Below are 19110 nucleotides of genomic sequence, written 5' to 3'. Positions count from 1 at the left end.
GTGTGTACAGTACTTTGCTTCCTGACGTCAGTGGTGGGATCGGGCACTGCTAGCCAATGACGAGCCACCTCCTCCGCCACAAAACACAGCATGGTGGCAGGGGGTGGAATATCCCCCATGTCTGTGCTTAACCCTTTAAATGCTGATTGCAAATAAACCAGTCTGGCAGGGGTTCTTGAGTTATTAACACAAAAGCATCAGTTTTTTTATTGTGCTAAAAAAAGCCACCCAGGTAAAAATGTGTTGATATACCTTTGCAACACACACACAAGCATGCAAAATTATAAGTTTAGAGTGCGAGATTACTTTCAGCCAAATTACAACTCAATGTCAAAAGGTAAATATAGATAGTTCACTCCTTATGAGCCCTTTCCTGGTTTTGTGGCCGAAACAGACATTTTTCACGGTGCCCCTGAAAATTCAGTGGAGTTGAAGCCCCCGTCAACTACAATTTCTGGGGACAGTCCTTTTATAAATGTTATTTAGTTTTTCCGAAAGTTGTTGATAGTGCACCTGAGTAGTACACCTGAGCTCTTTTAGAATGTAACAAGCAGGGTAGATAAAGCGATACATGTAGATGTAATGGACTTAGATTTACTAAAGTGGGATGGCGCGGTGCCACAGTGGTTAGCACTACTACCTCACGGTACCGAGGACTAAGTTTCATTCCTGGCCCCAGGTCACTGTCCGTGTGGAGTTTGCGTATTCTCCCAGTGTCTGCCTGGGTGTCACTTCCACAACCTAATGTGCAGGTCGGTCGATTGGCCACACTAAATTGCCCCTTGGTTGGAAAAAAGAATTGGGTGCACTAAGTACATAAAATATAACAATAAAAAAATGTTTTAAACGTCTACGAAAACCATTTAGTAAGGCGCCACATAAAGGTTCACGACATAAGCTTTTGGGGCTTGCGGTGGAAAGCAGGGGATGATGTTTGTGGGGAAGAGGGCAAATGGCCTACTCCGGCTACCATTACTGACCTGTCCCTTATCCACCTGTGTCTTCTTGTTCCATATTCAGGCTTATAAAACCGAAAGATAGTATCAGCGAATCACTGCTCTCTGAATTATTTCAGTTCTCCCCTATTTTGTTCTCACGTTTGGTTAACGCCCATATCAGAAACCTTCCTATTTGCCTGTCTTAGAATTTGGAAGAATGAGGGGGGGTCTTACGGAAATGTATAAAATTATGAAGGGAGTAGATAGGATAGAAACAGGGAGGTTGTTTCCACTGGTGGGTGAAATGAGAACGAAGGGGGCATTGCCTCAAAATAAGAGGGAGCTGATTTAAGACTGAGTTGAGGAGGAACTTCTTCATCCAAAGGGTTGTGAATCTGTGGAATTCCCTGCCCAGTGAAGCAGTTGAGGCTACCTCGTTAACATAGAACATAGAACAGTACAGCACAGAACAGGCCCTTCGGCCCTCGATGTTGTGCCGAGCAATGATCACCCTACTCAAACCCACGTATCCACCCTATACCCGTAACCCAACAACCCCCCTCGCCCCTTGCTAACCTTACTTTTTAGGACACTACGGGCTATTTAGCATGGCCAATCCACCTAACCCGCACATCTTTGGACTGTGGGAGGAAACCGGAGCACCCGGAGGAAACTCACGCACACACGGGAGGATGTGCAGACTCCGCACAGACAGTGACCCAGCCGGGAACCGAACCTGGGACCCTGGAGCTGTGAAGCATTTATGCTAACCACCATGCTACCGTGCTGCCCCAAATGTTTTTAAGACATAGGTAGATAGATTTTGAACAGTAAAGCAATAAAAGGTTATGGTGAGCGGGCGGGGAAGTGGAGCTGAGTCCACAAAAAGATCAGCCATGATCTTATTGAATGGCGGAGCAGGCTCGAGGGGCCAGATGCCCGACTCCTGATCCTCGTTCTTATGTTCTTATGTCTTGTGATTTTTTAAAAGTCAAACATGCTTGAAGTATTATTGCTCTTGTGAGCCTTAATTTTATATTGAATTTATTACAGGTCAGCCATTTGAAACAGCACAGATTATGAATTCTGCAGTCAGCAATATCATCTGTTCCATCATATTTGGACAACGCTTTGATTATGAGGATGAGTTATTCATCAGTTTAACAACCATGATGGACGAGATTGCCAGACTAGGTGCAACGGCTCCAATACATGTAATTATCTTTGTATGTTACTGTGATAACGTTGTAGGTTTGAGTGCATGACAACTTCCTCATCTCACTGTAATAGGCCGAGGGAAGGATTTTCTAGCTCCGAGCCCCTGGCCTACTTTCCGGCAGCAGAGGTGGTCCACCATTGGCCAGTGGCGGGATCTTCCTGTCCTGCCGATGTCTGCCAGATTTTGTCTGTCCCGCACCGATTCTATGGTAGGGAACGTGTCCCCCGAGTGGGGGGGGGGGGGGGGCTGTGGTCGCCATCAGCAGAATTGGAAGATCCCGTCGCCGGTAAGGGACAGAAAATGTTGGTGTGGCCAGAATTCTCCGATCTTGTCCGTTGCTGCCCCGCCACAAATGTGACTCTCAGCGGGACCAGAGAATCCCGGCCGCCAGCGACGTCGGAGAATCCCGGTCCAAATGTTACAAACTGACAGACACTTGTGTGGATTAAATCCGAGTATAAACACTGTGGGCAGGATTCTCCGATTCCCCCAGCTGCACGTTTCTCGGCGGCGCCCTATTTGCTGGAAAAGGGATTCTGTTCCTGTTGTTTGTCAATGTGATTTCCCAATGAAGCCCATCCCCCCCTCCTGCCGCCGGGAAACCCACGGCCAAGGGTGAGCTGCCAGCGGGAAAAGTGAATCTCAACGTCCAGAGAATTGCAGCCTGTATGTGAGACCAAGGTCACTTTTACCAGACTTCACTCTGATATTTGTCCCCGGTTTCAGTCTAAGTCAGGGAGAAAAAGAAAACCATTGTGACTTTGCGACATAATAACAGTTTGTAGCTGTGATTCCTCCCTCATAGAAAAACTCCAATAGAAATTCAATTCAGATGCTATTGCCCTTCTTGACTAAGTTAATGGATGGAACGTACAAGGATTCTGAAACTTGCCCCATTATGTTTCAATACTTTTGCTCCATTTTAACACACCCTGCCTGGTACCATTATGGTGACCTTTCTCCTCCATTTTGATCCTTTTGTCGATCCAAAAGAAAATGTTGTCCTCCCACAACCTTCCCTCACAATCCCACTACCCCACTGGAACATCTGTCACTTATTCTTAAGATTTGCTTCTGTTGAGCACTGACCTTTCTCTACCCATTAACACAGTTTGCTATCTTACCTTTTATGCCACTGTCAGTACCTCCTCTAGTCCTTCACACTGCCATTAACACTTTGATGCACTATCAATTACCACAAAGACGAGAGTAGTGGAATAATCGAGGTTTTATTGAGCAAGATGTGGTGTCTCCTGTAGCTGGAACCAGAATGGCTGCCGCACCGACGAGCACACACATTTATACGCCACCAACTGGGCTGAGCCAGCAGGCAAGGATTTACCCATGTACCTCTACTATACGGTCAGTGCCGTAATACATGTAATATACTACTAGCGGTGACTACCACATTCACCCCCTGTTAAAAAAAGAGTCCGGCGGGGGTGGTGGAAAACATTACAAGTTAAGTCTGTCGGGGGCCTTGACCCTCTCTGCCATCACCTCAGTCCTGGTGGTGATGTGGGTGCCAACTTGGTCACCTGCGACGCCGGGAGCGTGTTGTCCTCATCTTCGTCACCCCTGAGTGGAACCAGTGGGAGGACGGATCCTACTGGGGAGGGGCAGCAGTGAGGTTCGCTGGAGGGAAGGTGAGTGGCGCAGGGGTGAATGAGGCAACTGGGGAGGGGGGGGGGGGGGGGTTGTCAGGTCAGGGGTCGTGGGTGAGGATCCAGCAGGTGCCAGGTCCCGGAGGGAGAATGTGTCCTGGCGCCCGTCGGGATGTGCCACGTAGGCGTACTGAGGGTTCGCATGTAGGAGGTGGACTTTTTTGACCAAAGAGTGTGACTTATGGGTCCACATATGCTTCTGAAGGAAGATGGGTCCAGGAACTGTCAGCCATGTTGGGAGCGAGACCCCGGAGGTGGACTTCCGTAGTGGGGTAGATGAAGCGCTCTGTGCTGCCGGAATCAAAAAAGCAGGTCGTCTCGTGCCCATCGATCTTCACCGTCATCGTTGCGGTCACAAGGTTGCAGTGCCGGGACTGATCCAGGCTGATAGAGGTGAGCTGCGGCAGGTGCTGGGAGGCCCCGGGCTGGTCAGCAGTGGTGGAGGTAGCGGCAGGCGCTGAACAACCAGACAAGCAAGGCTCCTGAGGCACCGTCCAAAATGGCGCCGAAGATGGCGGAGCCACACAGCGTGTGGCATCAAAGATGGCGGCGCCCATGGGCCGCACCTGGCTTCCGGTGAGCAAGATGCCCCTGGGTCGCACGTGGGGGGTGTAGGACTGCCGGGCTTGGAAACAGCGTTGATCAACCAGACCTGGCAAACAAAAACAAAGTGTCTCTTCTTCCCACAGCTGTTGCAGGTCGCGCTCTGCACTGGGCAGCGCTGCCTGGGGTGTTTGTTTTGCCCACAAAAATAGCACTTTGGTACCCCGGAGTTGGCTGGCTGCGGTGAGCTGGAGTTGGCAGCTGGTGGGGCACACGATGCCCACGAGGGTGTCGCGCGGTCGGGGGCATAGGACTGGACGTTACGGGAGGCCACTTCTAACAAACTAGCAAGCTGCCTAGTTCCCTCAAGGTCAAGCGTACCCCCTTCCAGTAGCCGCTGGCGGACGTACACAGACTTCATGCCCGTAACGTAAGCGTCTCAAATTAAAAGTTCGGTGTGCTGGGCTGCCGAAACTGCCTGGCTGTCACAGTTCCTACCTAGGATGTGCAGGGCATGCCAGAAATCATCCAGAGACTCCCCGGGAAGTTTTTAATGTCTCATGGCCAGAAGGTGCCTGGCGTATATTTGGTTCACCGGTCGAACGTAATGTCCCTTCAGGAGCTCCATCACTTCAGAGTAGGTGGGCGCATCCCGGATGAGAGGAAAAATGTCAGGGCTCACCCGTGATTAGAGGACTTAGAGCTTCAGCGAGTCCAATGGTTCCTCAGTGGATGTTTGGAGGTAGCTTTCGAAGCAGGCTAGCCAGTGGTCAAAGGCAGACCTAGCATTGGCTGCTTGAGGGCTCAGCTGCAGGCGATCAGACTTGATGCGGAGATCCATCGTTTAAAAAAAATCTTGCTCAATAAATTAATGCACTATCAATTACCACAAAGACGAGAGTAGTGGAATAATCGAGCCTTTATTGAGCAAGATGTGGGGCGCGATTCCCCACGGGAGCGGAAAATCGCGAAGGGCGTCGTGAAAGCGGTCGACTTTCACGACGGCCTCAGAGCCCGCTCCCGGCACCTAATTCACCCCCACCCGGGGGGCTACGAGCGGGGCTCCGTACTTCTCGGCGGTGCGGCCTTGACGCTGGCGTCAAGACGGCGCACCGAGAATGACGCGCAGCCGGCGCCTATATGACGTCAGCCGCGCATGCGCAGGTTGGCCGGCTCCAACCCGCGCATGCGCGGCTGACGTCATGACGCAGACGGCATGAACGCGCGCATGCGTGGTGGATGTATTTCCCCTCAGCCGCCCCGCAGGACATGGCGGCTTGATCTTGCGGGGAGGCAGAGGGGTAATAGTGCATCCGATTTGGACGCAGGCCCGACGATCGGTGGGCACCGATCGCGGGCCTGTCCCCTCCTGAGCACAGTCGTGGATCTCTTGCCCCTGTAGGCCACCAAGAAGCCCCAAATGGGCTTCTCACTCCCGTTTCACGACGGCAGAGACCAGGTGTGTTTGCCGCCGTCGTGAAACGGTCGCGAACGGCAGGCGGCTTGGCCCATCCGGGTCGGAGAATCACCGGTCGCCGTGAAAAACGACGGGTGGCAGTTCTTCCGAGCCGGGGGGGGGGGGGGGAATCACGGGGGGTGCACTCCCGCGATTCTCCCACACCGCATGGTGAGCGGAGAATTGTGCTCATGGTGCCTCCTGTAGCTGGAACCACAATGGCTGCAGCACCGGCGAGCACACACATTTATAGACCGCCTACTAGGCGGAGCCAGCCGGCAGGGATTTACCCATGAACCTCTACTATACGCGCAGTGCCGTAATACATGTAATATACTACTAGTGGTGACTGCCACACACTTCCTCTGACCTGTGCCCGACACATGTTTGTTGCAGTTTCTCCTGAGCGTCCACCTATCATTGACCTTCTAATCTGCTCCACCCGCTCTACCCCCTCTTATACAGTATAAAATCCATCAGGTTTCTCCCTCTCTGTAGCTCTAAAGACGTCGCACGGACTCGAAACATTAACTCCCTCTCTCAGCACAGATGCTGCCAGACCTGCTGAGCTTTTCCAGCATCTGTTTTTATTTCCGATTTCCAGCATCTGCAGTATTTTGCTTTTTCTATAGAAAGGTGGTGGGTCCCATTTTACCTCCTGTCAGATTGCTCGTGTCAGTGTAAAACAGGTGCTATCAGTTAGGCCAGTCGTTCTACATTTTGCCAAAGGTTACAAATGCCTTCGATGGAAAGGAAATTCAGTTGTGAGGGGCCGAACGGCCGGCCGATCCGATAGCCCCCAATTAACATCACTGAAAGTCACCAGCTCTATGCATTGAACATGAACAAAACCCATTATAATTAACTGAAGACTTGGACTTACTGTCTTTCTTTCCTCCAATGCAGCTGTACAATGCTTACCCATTTCTGGGATTCCTGATTCCGGGTCGCAGGAAAATCATGGAAAATCGAGACAGGATATATGGCATCTTCATTGATTTCTTCAAAGCGGCCAAAGAAACCTTGAGTGAGAACAGCATCCAGTCGTTCAGTGAGGCATTAATCATGAAATACCGACAGGTAGAGTGACTCGCATTTCCAGCAGTGGCGGCAAAATCGTTTTCTCGATAATACAGGAAACAGTCCAAAAATGTGTAGGTTAGGTGGATTGGCCATCCTAAATTGCACCTTAGTGCCCAAAGATGATGGGTTATGGGGTTACGGGGAGAGTGCAAGGGAGGCCCAGGGTCGAGGTGCTCTTTCAGAGTGCTGGAGTAGACTTGATGGGCTGAATGGCCTCCTTCTGTACTGTGGAATTCTTGACATGAAACTTATGATAGCAGATTATAACTGCCCTTGGTGACTCGTTTGCTTTAGGCTTGGGCCTGAGTGACCGATGTGCCCTTTCCTGCTCATATCGGGAGGGTTCTTCCCCCTCCCTCAACAGCTCTGCCAATATCTTTGCGAAGTGCTCAGTTGGCCTTCGACCTTCCACCCCCTTGGGCAGGTCCACTATTCCTAAGTTCTGCCTCCTCAACCTATTCTCAAGATCTTCCATCTTGGTTCTGATCCCTTTGATAGCCACCGTCACCCTCCACAGCTCCTCATCCATTGAGGTGAACTGGTCACTGTGCTGTGACAGAGGTTCCTCCACCCCCTTCAAGTTCTCTCCTTGTTCCCGTACCTCGGCCGATGTCTTCGACATTGCCACCTTCACCGGGGCAATCAGCTCGAGGACCCACTCCTTCATTGCAGCCATCATCTCCTTTCGCAGCTCCTCCATGTACTTAGTGACCAGCCTCTCGAATTCTTCCCCCATCAGCTCGGTCAGAGTTTCCACGGTGAGGGGAGGGGGAGTGGCCCCACCCAGAGATCCAGCCTCCACCATCTTTCCTCCTGCTGCGTTTACCCATTCACTTGATGGCAAACTTTCACTCGCCCCTTCTTTCAGTGGCTTTCTTCTGGGTATTCGACATCCCCCAATTTCCTTATGCCTTCCTGCCCCAGCGTGTTAAAAAACTGTCCCTTAAACCTGCATTAAAATCCAAAACCCAGAGTCTCGAGCAGGAGCCACCCAATGTGCGACCTTGGCCCACATGCTGTAATTTTAATATTGATCCCATTTACTTCCTGTTGACTCTCCTACTTCCCTAATTGTATCACTTCACTGTTCTCTGCGTTAAATTTCATACATGTCCCTCCACTTTTCCAATCTGCCTATGACCTCCGTACGTCTGTTACTAACCTCCTCATTGCTTACTACATTTCTGACTTTCACAAATTCGTCAAAATTAAAATGATGCCTCCTAAACACGAGTCTGAGCCATTAATACGACACCTTTCATGACCCCCAAGACATCCAAAGCATTTGACAGACAATGAACTATTTGCGAAATGCGCTCGTTGCTGTGATACAGGGAAGTGAGGGGAGTGAATTTTTACACAGTAAGGCCCCACAGAAACATTTGTGATGGTGAGTAGATCATTATTTCCATTGAAATATCGGCTGGCACGGTATGAAGAACTCCACTGCATTTACTCAACTGGTTCCATGTGATCTTTCTGCATCCACCTGACCTGATTTGAGCACCTGACGGTGCAGCACTCCCTCAGAACGGCACTGAAATGTCAGCCCAGATTATTTGCTCAAGTTTGCAAAGTGCGACTTTTACTTATGAGGTGAGAGGGCCACAGCTCTCGGTTACACAGATTGGTCTTGCAGTTGGTATGTGCCCAGACATTTTCCTGAAGAATGCAGTACATTCTCCTTTATTCCCTTTGTCCTGAAGGAATCAAGAGGCCAAGATTCGGAATTTGAGAAGAGGGATATGCTGGCTACGATCACTGACCTGTTTGGAGGCGGCACAGAAACCACCTCCACGACCCTCTGCTGGGGACTTCTCCTAATGATGAAATATCCAGAAATCCAGAGTGAGAAATCATTAACTTCTCTCCTGTTGCTTTGTTGTGCTGTTGTCTGATGAGGAATCAGGAAACGTTACCTGATGAGGTCTTTTGTACACATGATCTCTGAGGCAGACTAACAGGATGCAATGAGTTGTGATAAGGGGCGTCTTTCTCAGGTTGCCTGGCAACAACCAGTGGAGTGCCACAGGGATCAGTGCTGGGACCGCAGCTGTTCACATTAAATATGAATGATTTGGAGGAAGGAACACGGTGCACTGTGGCCAAATTTATAGATGATACAAAAAGCGAAGGAAGGCAGGTTGTGATGATATAAAGGGGCCCACTCCCTCACCTATTGCCGTAACTCCACCTATTGGACACTTAGAGGCATGACCCAGATCAGCATATTTAAATGAGCTGTGCGGCTGATTTAAATATGCATTCACCCGTTGCCCGCGTCTCACCGGCCACAACTGCGAGACCTCGCCAGGGTGCCACTTAATATTGGTCCGCACTAACTTGGACCAGGTGTAACAGCCCCAGCTGATCGGGAACAGGGCAGGTTGGTAACCTGGATCTCCCTATGGCACCTGGGAACTTTGGCACTGCCAGTCTGGCACCCTGTCAGTGCCTCCCTTGCACTGCCAGGGTGCCTGGGTGGCACCGGCAGGGCACTGCCATGGCACCAGGTTGGCAGTGCTAGGGTGCCTGTTTGTTGTTGGGTAAGGGGAGCCTGAAAAGGTGGTGGGGGGGATGAGACATAGGAAAAGATCAGGGTAGCATTCCAAAACGCCGCCCCGATCTGCGAGGAGCCTGCCCTGCTGGTGAGCTAAAGATCGCCAGCAAGAAATTACTCAAAAGTGCGGCCTCGGCGGCGACAATCTCCCCAAGGCCAAGAAAATGGCAAAGAGCCGGTGAATAGCAAGATGTTTCCTGATGCTCGAGCGGCCGAGAAACACTCCGCCAAACGCTCCCTAAACTGGTAGAGAATTTTCAAGAGAATCACACCTGAGGTGTTGTTCCCCCAGTTTGCGTTGGGCTTCACTGGAACATTGTAGCAGGCCAAGGACGGACATGTGGGCATGAGAGAACACTGCAAAATCCATTACATTTATACCTCTCTTTAACTCCAAAGAAAAGTCATGTGGACTTGAAATTACCCTGGGCTTGAATTTTCAAACCCTGTCCGTCTGGCCCCGAAAATTCCTATCCGAGGTCATCAGACCTTTTAATTGTCTGTCCTGCCCACGACGATTCCCGTGGTGGGCGAGATCAGAATATTTACCCCTCTGTTTTCCTCTCCGCAGACGCTGCCAGAATTGCTGAGTTTTCCCAGTTTTTCCTGAGCTTATTTCAGATTTCCAAAATCCGCAGTATCTTGTTTTTCTTTAACACAACTCACTGTTTCCTATTCTTGAGCCAATTTTTAATAATCCAATTGGGCACTGTCCTTCTATCCAATGAGCCTTAATTTAATTAACCAGCTCTTTAGTGCCACGGAAAGACTGATTAACAAAATTGAGGCCCATGGAATAGTAAGTTGCGTCTAATTGGATAAAACCAAATTAGCTTCAGGACACAATGACTTCTCACAAACTCAAAATAGTTCAAAAGCCACCGAGGGCACTGCAGGATTTGGGGGTGCTTTGTTGACCATTTAAATCACCTTTTCAAACCATGTCCGCATGTTCTTGGCATGCCCGAAGCTCAGAGGGTTTTGGCAGGAGTTTGCAAAGGCAATGTCCAGGGCGCTAGAAACACGGGTGGTGCCGAGTCCAGAGGTAGCAATCTTTCAAGTGTCAGAAGATCCGGGAGTTCAGGGGGCAAAAGAGGCCGACATCCTAGCCTTTGCTTCCCTGGTAGCCCAGAGATGGACCCTTTTAATGTGGAGGGACTCGAAGCCCACGAGTGCGGAGACCTGGGTTAGTGACATGGCTGGGTTTCTCAGGCTGGAGAAAATAAAGTTTGCCTTGAGAGGGTCAATGTTGGGGTTCTCTCGGAGGTGGCAGCCGTTCGTCAACTTTCTTGGGGGAAATTAAAATATCGGCAGAAGCAGCATTCTGAAGGGGGAGGGCGGATAGGTGTTAGATGGTTGAGTTGTGTGAAGATTGGGTCGGGTGGGGAAATGTTTATTTTACCAGGTTAATGTTATTATTTTTGTTACTGTTATAAAAATTTTGCAAATACCTTAATAAAAATATTTTTTTCAATCGCCTTTTAATTTGATGTTTTGTATTTAATTTGCTCTTTGTTTTTATTTTGGGCAGTGTCCCTTTCGGGAGCGGCCCCTCTTAATTTGTCCCTCAGTTTGTTTGTTACAATTGGTTGAACTTAAAATATTCAAATGCCACAGAATACTTCACGTAATATTGGTACTATTGAAATACTGCTCCAGAAATTCTCTGATTTAGACTAGTCAAATATGTACTTTCAATCATTTTTCTGAACCATAATATATAATAATACTTATGAAAAAAAGACAGGTTCTTGAAGCTTTTCATCTTACACTCATCAGGTCAATCTACAATAACACCAAGTGTAAAGGGAACAACAATTCATGCTGCGTGAGAAGAGCTTGCTAATGGGTTGGCAAGTGGACTCTGATTGGGAGAAGCGTTGCCATGGGGAATGCAGCATTTTAGCTGATGACTGACAGTTTACTGCCAAGTTTGGTTTAAATTCAAACTGGACACGTTGGGCTGGATTCTCCACAGCCACACGTCAAAATCATATTTGGCGCAGGGGGTGGAGAATCGATGTTTGCGTGGGAATCGTGCCCGCCCCCAGCGATTCTCCGGGAAAAACTGGCTGAGTTCCCGATGGCGTGGTTCTAACCATGCATGTCCCATCGGGAACCTTGGGTGGCAGCTGCGGACTCAGTCCATGGCCGCGCTTGGGGGGGGGGGGGGGGGACGTTTTTAAGGAAAGTCAAGAGTGAAACACCAGCGTTTTCATGCCAGCATGGGGGCATAGCCCCATTTTTGGAGAATCCAGCCCATTTACTCAGATTGAACAAGGTATTGTCCTGTGGACTGAACCAGAGAACGGCCATCCCAATTTTTAATTGGTTGAAAAAGGCACAGAGGACAAGGCCCTGTGTATTGATCAATTTGACAACTAGCACGTGTAAGTGAGCTCACACTGCGAACCCGACTGATAGCCTTACATTGGTCGTTATTGTAATTCTATTTTTCAGCAAGATTATAGTTTTGTACTTCTGGGCTATTTAAAGATGGTAACACTGCATTATTTCAGAAGTGTTTCCTAGCAAATCATAAAATGTATCTTTAAGTTTAGTGCTCCGGAAGGGGTGGACAATGGTGAGCACTGCTGCCTACGGCATTGAGGACCCGGGTCACTGTCCGTGTGGAGTTTGCACATTCTCCCCGTATCTGCTTGCGTTTCACCCCACAACACAAAGATGTGCAGGTTAAGTGGATTGGCTACACTAAATTGCCCCTTAATTGGGAAAAAAAATTCATAATTTAAAAAAGTTTAGTGCTCCATGGGTAACGCTACATCAGTCGTTTGTTATGTATGATTGGTTTTTGGGTTTTTTGGAGTTAGTGGAAGCTGAATATTGAATAGGAAATATAACACAGAACAATACAGCACAGGAACAGGCCCTTTGGCTCTCCGCTCCCGATATGAAGGACTCACCTGCCTTACTTGCTACAAATCAGCCGAATTGACAGCTCTCGTATTTGTGTTACTGATCAGGGCGAAATTCTACTCCATGCCTCCCCAGTACTGTTTCTCCATTCCAAGCTTTTTTTTCCATTTCAGAGAAAGTTCAGGAAGAAATTGATCAAGTGATAGGAGCTGGAAGATGCCCCAGAATAGAGGACAGGAAACACATGCCCTACACTGACGCGGTGATACATGAAATCCAGAGGTTTGCCAACATTGTCCCCTTGAACCTGCCTCATTCAACAACTGTGGACGTGCACTTCAGAGGATATTTCATTCCAAAGGTAGCTTTTAATTGGACAAATGAGGTATAAGTTTTACAATTTGCAGAATATCCTTCTAAATAAAAACAGGGGAGGTAGTGACAAAGTGGAATTGTCACTGGACTAATAATCCAGAGACCCAGCCTCATGCCCTGGGGACCGGGTTTGAATCCCACCACGGCAGATGGTGATATTTGAATTCAATAAAAAACATGAAAAGATTAAAAGTCTGCTAATGACCATTTTCCGATTGTCATAAAAACCCACCTGGTTCAGTAATTTCCTTTTTAGGAATAGAAATCTGCATCATGAAATCTACATGATTCCAGACATGTAGGTCTGGCTTACATGTGGGGTGGGATTCTCTCAGCTCAGGCGGAGAATCGGTGCCATTGGCGCCGGCGTAGTTGGCGCGGTGCCGGTTGGGGGCTGCTCTCGCGAGCGGCCCGCCGATTCTCGGCCTGGGATGGGCCGGACGGCTGTCAAAAAATGGTGATGTCCCAGCCAGCGATGTTCAGTTCCCATGAACGAATTTTAATGTGCAGCAATTTGGATATTATCATTTTGGTTATCAGGAATTGTGTTACATTTAACAACAATATGGTGACAATTATAATCAGTTTTAACCTCCCAGCACACCCGACCACCCGATTTCACTCTCTATTGAAGTCAGGCGCATTCCCAGAGTTAGAATTGTTTTGCTTGTTTTCAGGGAATGTACGTGATTCCTCTCCTGACCTCAGTGCTGTTCGATAAAACTCAATGGAAAAACCCAAACGAGTTTGATCCGGCTCACTTCCTGGATGCTGAAGGGAGGTTTGTGAAGAACAAGGCCTTCATGCCTTTCTCTGCAGGTAATGGATGCGAGGACCATGTGTGTTCCTTTCTTTTTTGTTGCACATTTTCAATCCCCAACATGTTAATGAGGCCCCGTTGGGAACAGGTTTTAGTTGGTGCCTTTCTCTGCCACCACCATAGAGAGACAAATCTCCCTTTTCACTTCTGAGCTTCTCTCCTGACTGTTGCATGGAATGGGATCATATTCCCCACACAACGGGGCGGTTCAGGTGGTGACAGTGGCTGGTGACTTTCCGTCACCGACGAGAGTGCCAGTTTTCCACCTCATTCCTCCACCCTGTGGTTTATGGCAGAAATATCTTATCGGAAGCCGCAGCAATCCATCCAAAAGTGGCATGTCAGCAATTGAGGCGATTACCGAGTGTACTGAACGATTCTGGCAGGGTTGTGTCAGAAGCACGGGAGCATACAGCAGCAAGCAGAGCATCCAAGGGGCACGGTAATATTACTGGGCTGCTAGTGATCCAGAGACCTGGACTAATGATCCAAGGACAATACAAGGATTTATATTTGATTAATAAATCTGGAAACCTGGGGCAGGAGCCCCTCAAGATCCTATATGTTTGCGTAAGACCCTCTCTCATTCTTCGAATGCCTATCCCTACAATGCAGAAGGAGGCCATTCAGTCCATCGAGTCTGCACTGACCCTCCGAAAGAGCTTCCTGCCTAGGCCCACTCACCTACCCGATACCTGTCCTGCACATCTTTGGGCACTGTGGGACAATTTAGCATGGCCAATCCATCTAACCCATGTATCTTTCAGCTGTGGGAGGAAACAGGAGCACCCAGAGGCAACCCACCCAAATGAATGCAGAAGATCTGCCATGAATGGCAGAATAAACTTGAGGGGCCGAATGGACTCCCAACTGCTCCTGTTATGCTCACTGGGGAACAAGAGACACTACTGAAAATTAAATTGCCTATCATTTGCTGGCAGTGCAGACTTTTTCAGAAATAGAATGTTTTGAACTTTGTTGCCTCTGTGTGCTGACCATCCCCTGTTGTGTTTCAGGTCGGAGGGTGTGTGCCGGTGAGGCGCTGGCGAAGGCCGAGCTCTTCCTATTCTTCACCACCCTGCTGCAGAGGTTTCAGTTCCAAGCTCCACCCGGGGTAACTAACCTGGACCTCACACCACAGGTTGGAGTCACACTGACCCCAAAAGCTCACCGGGTCTGCGCTGTTCTTCGCTGATGGCCAACGTGTCAGTCCCTCGAAATATTTCACTGCTGCATTTATAGATTATTTTTAAAATATTTTAATTAAATGCATTTTCACCTAAGCGTAAAATGTCAGAAGGACAACACATCAGTTCAATAAACAACCACAACCCTGTTACCCCTTGACACCAACACCCTGCCACATCCTGCCGTCCCTATTTTAACCCCCTGAACCCATTTCCCCTTGCTGATATCTCAATCCTCTTAAAAGAAATTGATAAACGGTTTCCACCTGCGCGTGAACACCTCTGCCAGCCCTCGCAGAGTAAACTTGACCTTTTCCAGCCACAGGAATTCTGCCACGTGGCGCAGACGCGGCCAGCACGGTGGTGCAGTGGTTAGCACGGCTGCCTTTCGGCGCTGAGGTCCCAGGTTCAACGGCAACTCCCCTCGTCTTCCTTCCTGCCCTCTGGCATTAATCGGGAACACCTCACTCTTTCCCATGTCAATTTTAATCACATAAACCAGCCGAATTCCTCCTACATCTCCATAATATCTCCAATACTGCCCACCGGGTCTGAGATATGTAATAACAGGCCGTCCGTATGCAGCAAAACGCTATGTTCAGCACCCTCCTGCTCAGTCCCTCTCCAATCCCTCAATGTCCTTAGCACCATTGCCAACAGCTCTATTGCCAAGGCGAAATGCAACGAGGAAAGCTGGCACCCCTGCCTCGTCCCACAGTGTAGCCGAAAATACCCCAAAATCACTTAGTTGGTCCGAATGCTTGCAACTGGTGCCTTTATATAGCAGCCAGACCCAATCCACAAAGTCCTGCCCGAACCCGAACTGCCCCAGCAACTCCAACAAATACGCCTTCTCCACCCGATCAAAAGCCTTCTCTATGTCCATCACCACTGCTACCTCTACCTGGTGCCACTCCGAAGGCATCATAATCACATTGAGTACAAAGAACAAAGAAAAGTACAGCACAGGAACAGGCCCTTCTGCCCTCCAAGCCCGCCTGACCATGCTGCCTGACTAAACTAAAATCGTCTACACATCCTGGGTCCGTCCGTATCCCTCTGTTCCCATCCTATTCATGTATTTGTCAAGATGCCCCTTAAATGTCACTATCGTCCCTGCTTCCACTACCTCCTCTGGCAGCGAGTTCCAGGCACCCACTACGCACTGTGTAAAAAACTTGAATCGTACATCTCCTCGAAACCTTGCCCCTCGCACCTCAAACCTATGCCCCCTAGTAATTGACCCCTCTACCCTGGGGAAAAGCCTCTGACTATCACTCTGTCTATGCCCCTCGTAATTTTGTAGGCCTCTATCAGGTCGACCCTCAACCTCCGTTGTTCCAGTGAGAACAAACCGAGTTTATTCAACCTCTCCTCATAGCTAATGCCCTCCATACCAGGCAACATCCTGGTATATCTCTTCTGCACACTCTCTAAAGCCTCCACATCCTTCTGGTTGTGTGGCGACCAGAATTGAACACAATACTCCAAGTGTGGCCGAACTAAAGTTCTATACGGCTGCAACATGACTTGCCAATTCTTATCCTCAATGCCCCGGCCACCTTCTCCACCTGTGTTGCCCTTTTCAGTGACCTGTGGACCTGTACACCTAGATCTCTCTGACTTTCAATACTCTTGAGGGTTCTATCATTCACTGTATATTCCCTATTTGTATTAGACCTTCCAAAATGCATTACCTCACATTTGTCCGGATTAAACTCCATCCACCATCTCTCCGCCCAAGTCTCCAAACGATCTAAATCCTGCTGTATCCTCTGACAGTCCTCATCGCTATCCGCAATTCCACCAACCTTTGTGTCGTCTGTATACCTCACATCACTCCGGGAGGAATGCTTCTGAAAGACTACAATGGGCATTGGATCCAAACTTTGGGAGAATGCGAGCTTGATGTCACCGTCAAAGAGGGAATGTGAAGAATACTCCATGGTGGAGACAGAGTGTGAATCGCTCATTGGGGTCCAGGCATGTGAAGAGCCCGGGCTCGTCAAGAGGGTGTACACAGCAGAGTGCATGGCACCCCGCCGACATATCTTGCTGAAGTCAATCTTAAAGACACTTCCGGATATATTTCGAAGGTTTGGCACCCTGCCCATCACTTACCACATACAGCTAAAGGAGGATGCCAGACCGGTGATGCATGTGCCCAGATGGGTGTCCCTCAAAGTATTGGGTGAACGACCAAAGAATCGGAAGGTAAGAGAGAGTGCCTGAGGCACTTTTCAGCCCAATCAAAGGAGAAGGTCAAGTTTTTTTCTCTTATTTTTCCTCCTAGGGTTCTTTTTTTCTGTTTTTCAGTTTCTTTTCTTTTCCTCAGGGTTTTTTGCGGATTTCGTTCCTTTTTTCTTTCTCTTTCAGGGGTTAGAATTAGTAATGGCCGCACCTTGGGGGGTGGCTGCGCACGTGCCAGCACTTCGGACTTTGTGGTGGTATGGATATGAGCACTGCCATTGGTGCAGAGCACTGGCTTCCCATTGGCCCTGGCTGGTCATGTGCCTCTCGTCCGATTGGTTGGGACTAGTCATGTGACTGCTCTCCATTTGGTCGAGAGCCAAGTAGGCCCCACCTCCGAGGTGGGGTATAAGTACCCAGAGTTCCCGGTCGTCAGCCATTCTCTGTAGTCGACCACCGGGCTAACAACTAGCTGATTAAAGCCACAGTTCGGATCCTAAATGTGTCTTGAGTCGAATTGATGGTACATCAATTTAATCAGCTAGAATTTTGGAATGGAGCTTCGCATCAAGCCTGACTGCCTCCGCACCAGCCCGCATGCTGCAAATGCATCTGCAATCTTTAAACACTGGCAGGCGTGTTTTAATAGCTACCTGACGACAGCAGCCGGCAAGCCCACCAAGGAACAGAAACTCCACATCCTCCACTCATGCGTGGGCACATCGGTCTATGCAATGATCGAGGACAAAGGCGACTTTGATGCGGCCATGGAGATTCTCAAAGGACACTTTCTCCGGCCGGTCAACGAAGTATACACACGGCATCTCCTGACGACCAGACAACAGTTCCCTGGTGAGTACTTCGACGAGTTTTACCAGGCCCTCGCAGCTCTTGGGAGAACGTGCGCATGTCTCCAAGTTTCGGCGACGGAGCACATGGAACTTCTAATCAGAGACGCTTACGTTGCTGGCATGCAGTCTCCTATCCGCCAACGATTGCTAGAGAAGAACACCCTCAGCCTAGCTGAGGCACGGACTCTTGCAACTTCCCTGGAGGTTGCTGACCTGAACGCCCATGCATACGCCCCCGGCCGTGCAGCAACCCCCTGGGCTCCATGGCACGCGCCACCCCCATCCTCCGTGGACCCCGACCCCCCCCCAAGCCTGTGCCGCGGGTCGCTCCGACAAACTACCGGGGCCCTGTTGCTATTTCTTTGGCCACTCAAAGCACCCCCGCCCGCGCTGCCCGCCCCGCTCCGCTCTGTGTAAGAGCTGCGGGAAGAAGGGCCACTATGCGGTGGTCTGCCAGACCAAGTCAGTCGCTGCTGTCCCGCGCAGCGACCGCGGACCGCCCCCCCGGACCCCCGCAGGGCCCCACACCGCGCACCAACCTCTCCGGCCCGCCTCCCGGCTCCCGCAACGGCCCCACGGTCCTCCCGACCCGCGCCCCCAGCTGCCCCGACCGGCTCGCGGACGCCACTGACACTGCCCCCAGCCGCCACGAGGCTCCCACGGGCGCCGGCATCTTGGGCCCCGGACGCCATGTGCGGGCCAAGGGCGCCGCCATCTTGGGCCCCGGACGCCATGTGCGGGCCATGGGCGCCGCCATCTTGGGCCCCGAACGCCATGTGCGGGCCATGGGCGCCGCCATCTTGGGCCCCGGACGCCATGTGCGGGCCATGGGCGCGCCATCTTGGGCCCCGGACGCCATGTGCGGGCCATGGGCGCCGCCATCTTGGGCCCCGGACGCCATGTGCGGGCCATGGGCGCCACCATCTTGGGGCACCGGCTCCACGTGCGGGTCCTGGGCGCCGCCATCTTGGGCGTGCAAGCGACTACTCTGCCACTGAAGAGGATCTGGAACTCTCACCATGACTGGCTTCCATCAAGATTGACCAGTTGCGACCACGCACGCTCGCCAAGACTACAACAACGGTTCAGCTCAACGGACACAAAACAAGGCACCTGCTGGACTCCGGGAGCACGGAAAGTTTCGTCCACCCCGACACGGTAAGACGCTGCGCGCTCCCCATCCACCCAGTTAAACATAAAATTGAATTGGCCTCAGGTTCGCATTCCGTCCAAATCACCGGGTGCTGCATAGCGGACCTCACAGTCCAGGGGAGGGTTTTCAAAAATTTCAAACTCCTCATTCTCCCCCGTCTATGCGCTCCGGCACTCTTGGGCCTGGACTTCCTG

The 19110-nt window shown here is 50.3% G+C and overlaps 1 protein-coding gene across 2 annotated transcripts in view; it reads left to right on the top strand.

The window, feature by feature from the left end:
• LOC119976164 (cytochrome P450 2K1-like) overlaps positions 1–19110 on the top strand; it is a 43717-nt gene that overhangs the window by 17694 nt on the left and 6913 nt on the right. The window contains exons 4-9 of one of the 2 annotated variants that reach the window (XM_038816393.1): positions 1992–2152; positions 6727–6900; positions 8610–8751; positions 12514–12701; positions 13393–13534; positions 14552–14676. In XM_038816393.1, the coding sequence (XP_038672321.1) occupies positions 1992–2152; positions 6727–6900; positions 8610–8751; positions 12514–12701; positions 13393–13534; positions 14552–14676 (932 nt within the window). Of the gene's footprint in view, positions 1–1991; positions 2153–6726; positions 6901–8609; positions 8752–12513; positions 12702–13392; positions 13535–14551; positions 15245–19110 lie in introns of those variants that run through there. The other variant, XM_038816392.1, reaches the window with a different exon arrangement.

This window comes from Scyliorhinus canicula, chromosome 13 (assembly GCF_902713615.1).
Source record: "Scyliorhinus canicula chromosome 13, sScyCan1.1, whole genome shotgun sequence".
In the NCBI taxonomy this organism is placed as follows: domain Eukaryota; kingdom Metazoa; phylum Chordata; class Chondrichthyes; order Carcharhiniformes; family Scyliorhinidae; genus Scyliorhinus; species Scyliorhinus canicula.
The sequence above is the reverse complement of the archived record's forward strand: the minus strand, read 5'-3'. Positions and strand labels throughout refer to the sequence as shown.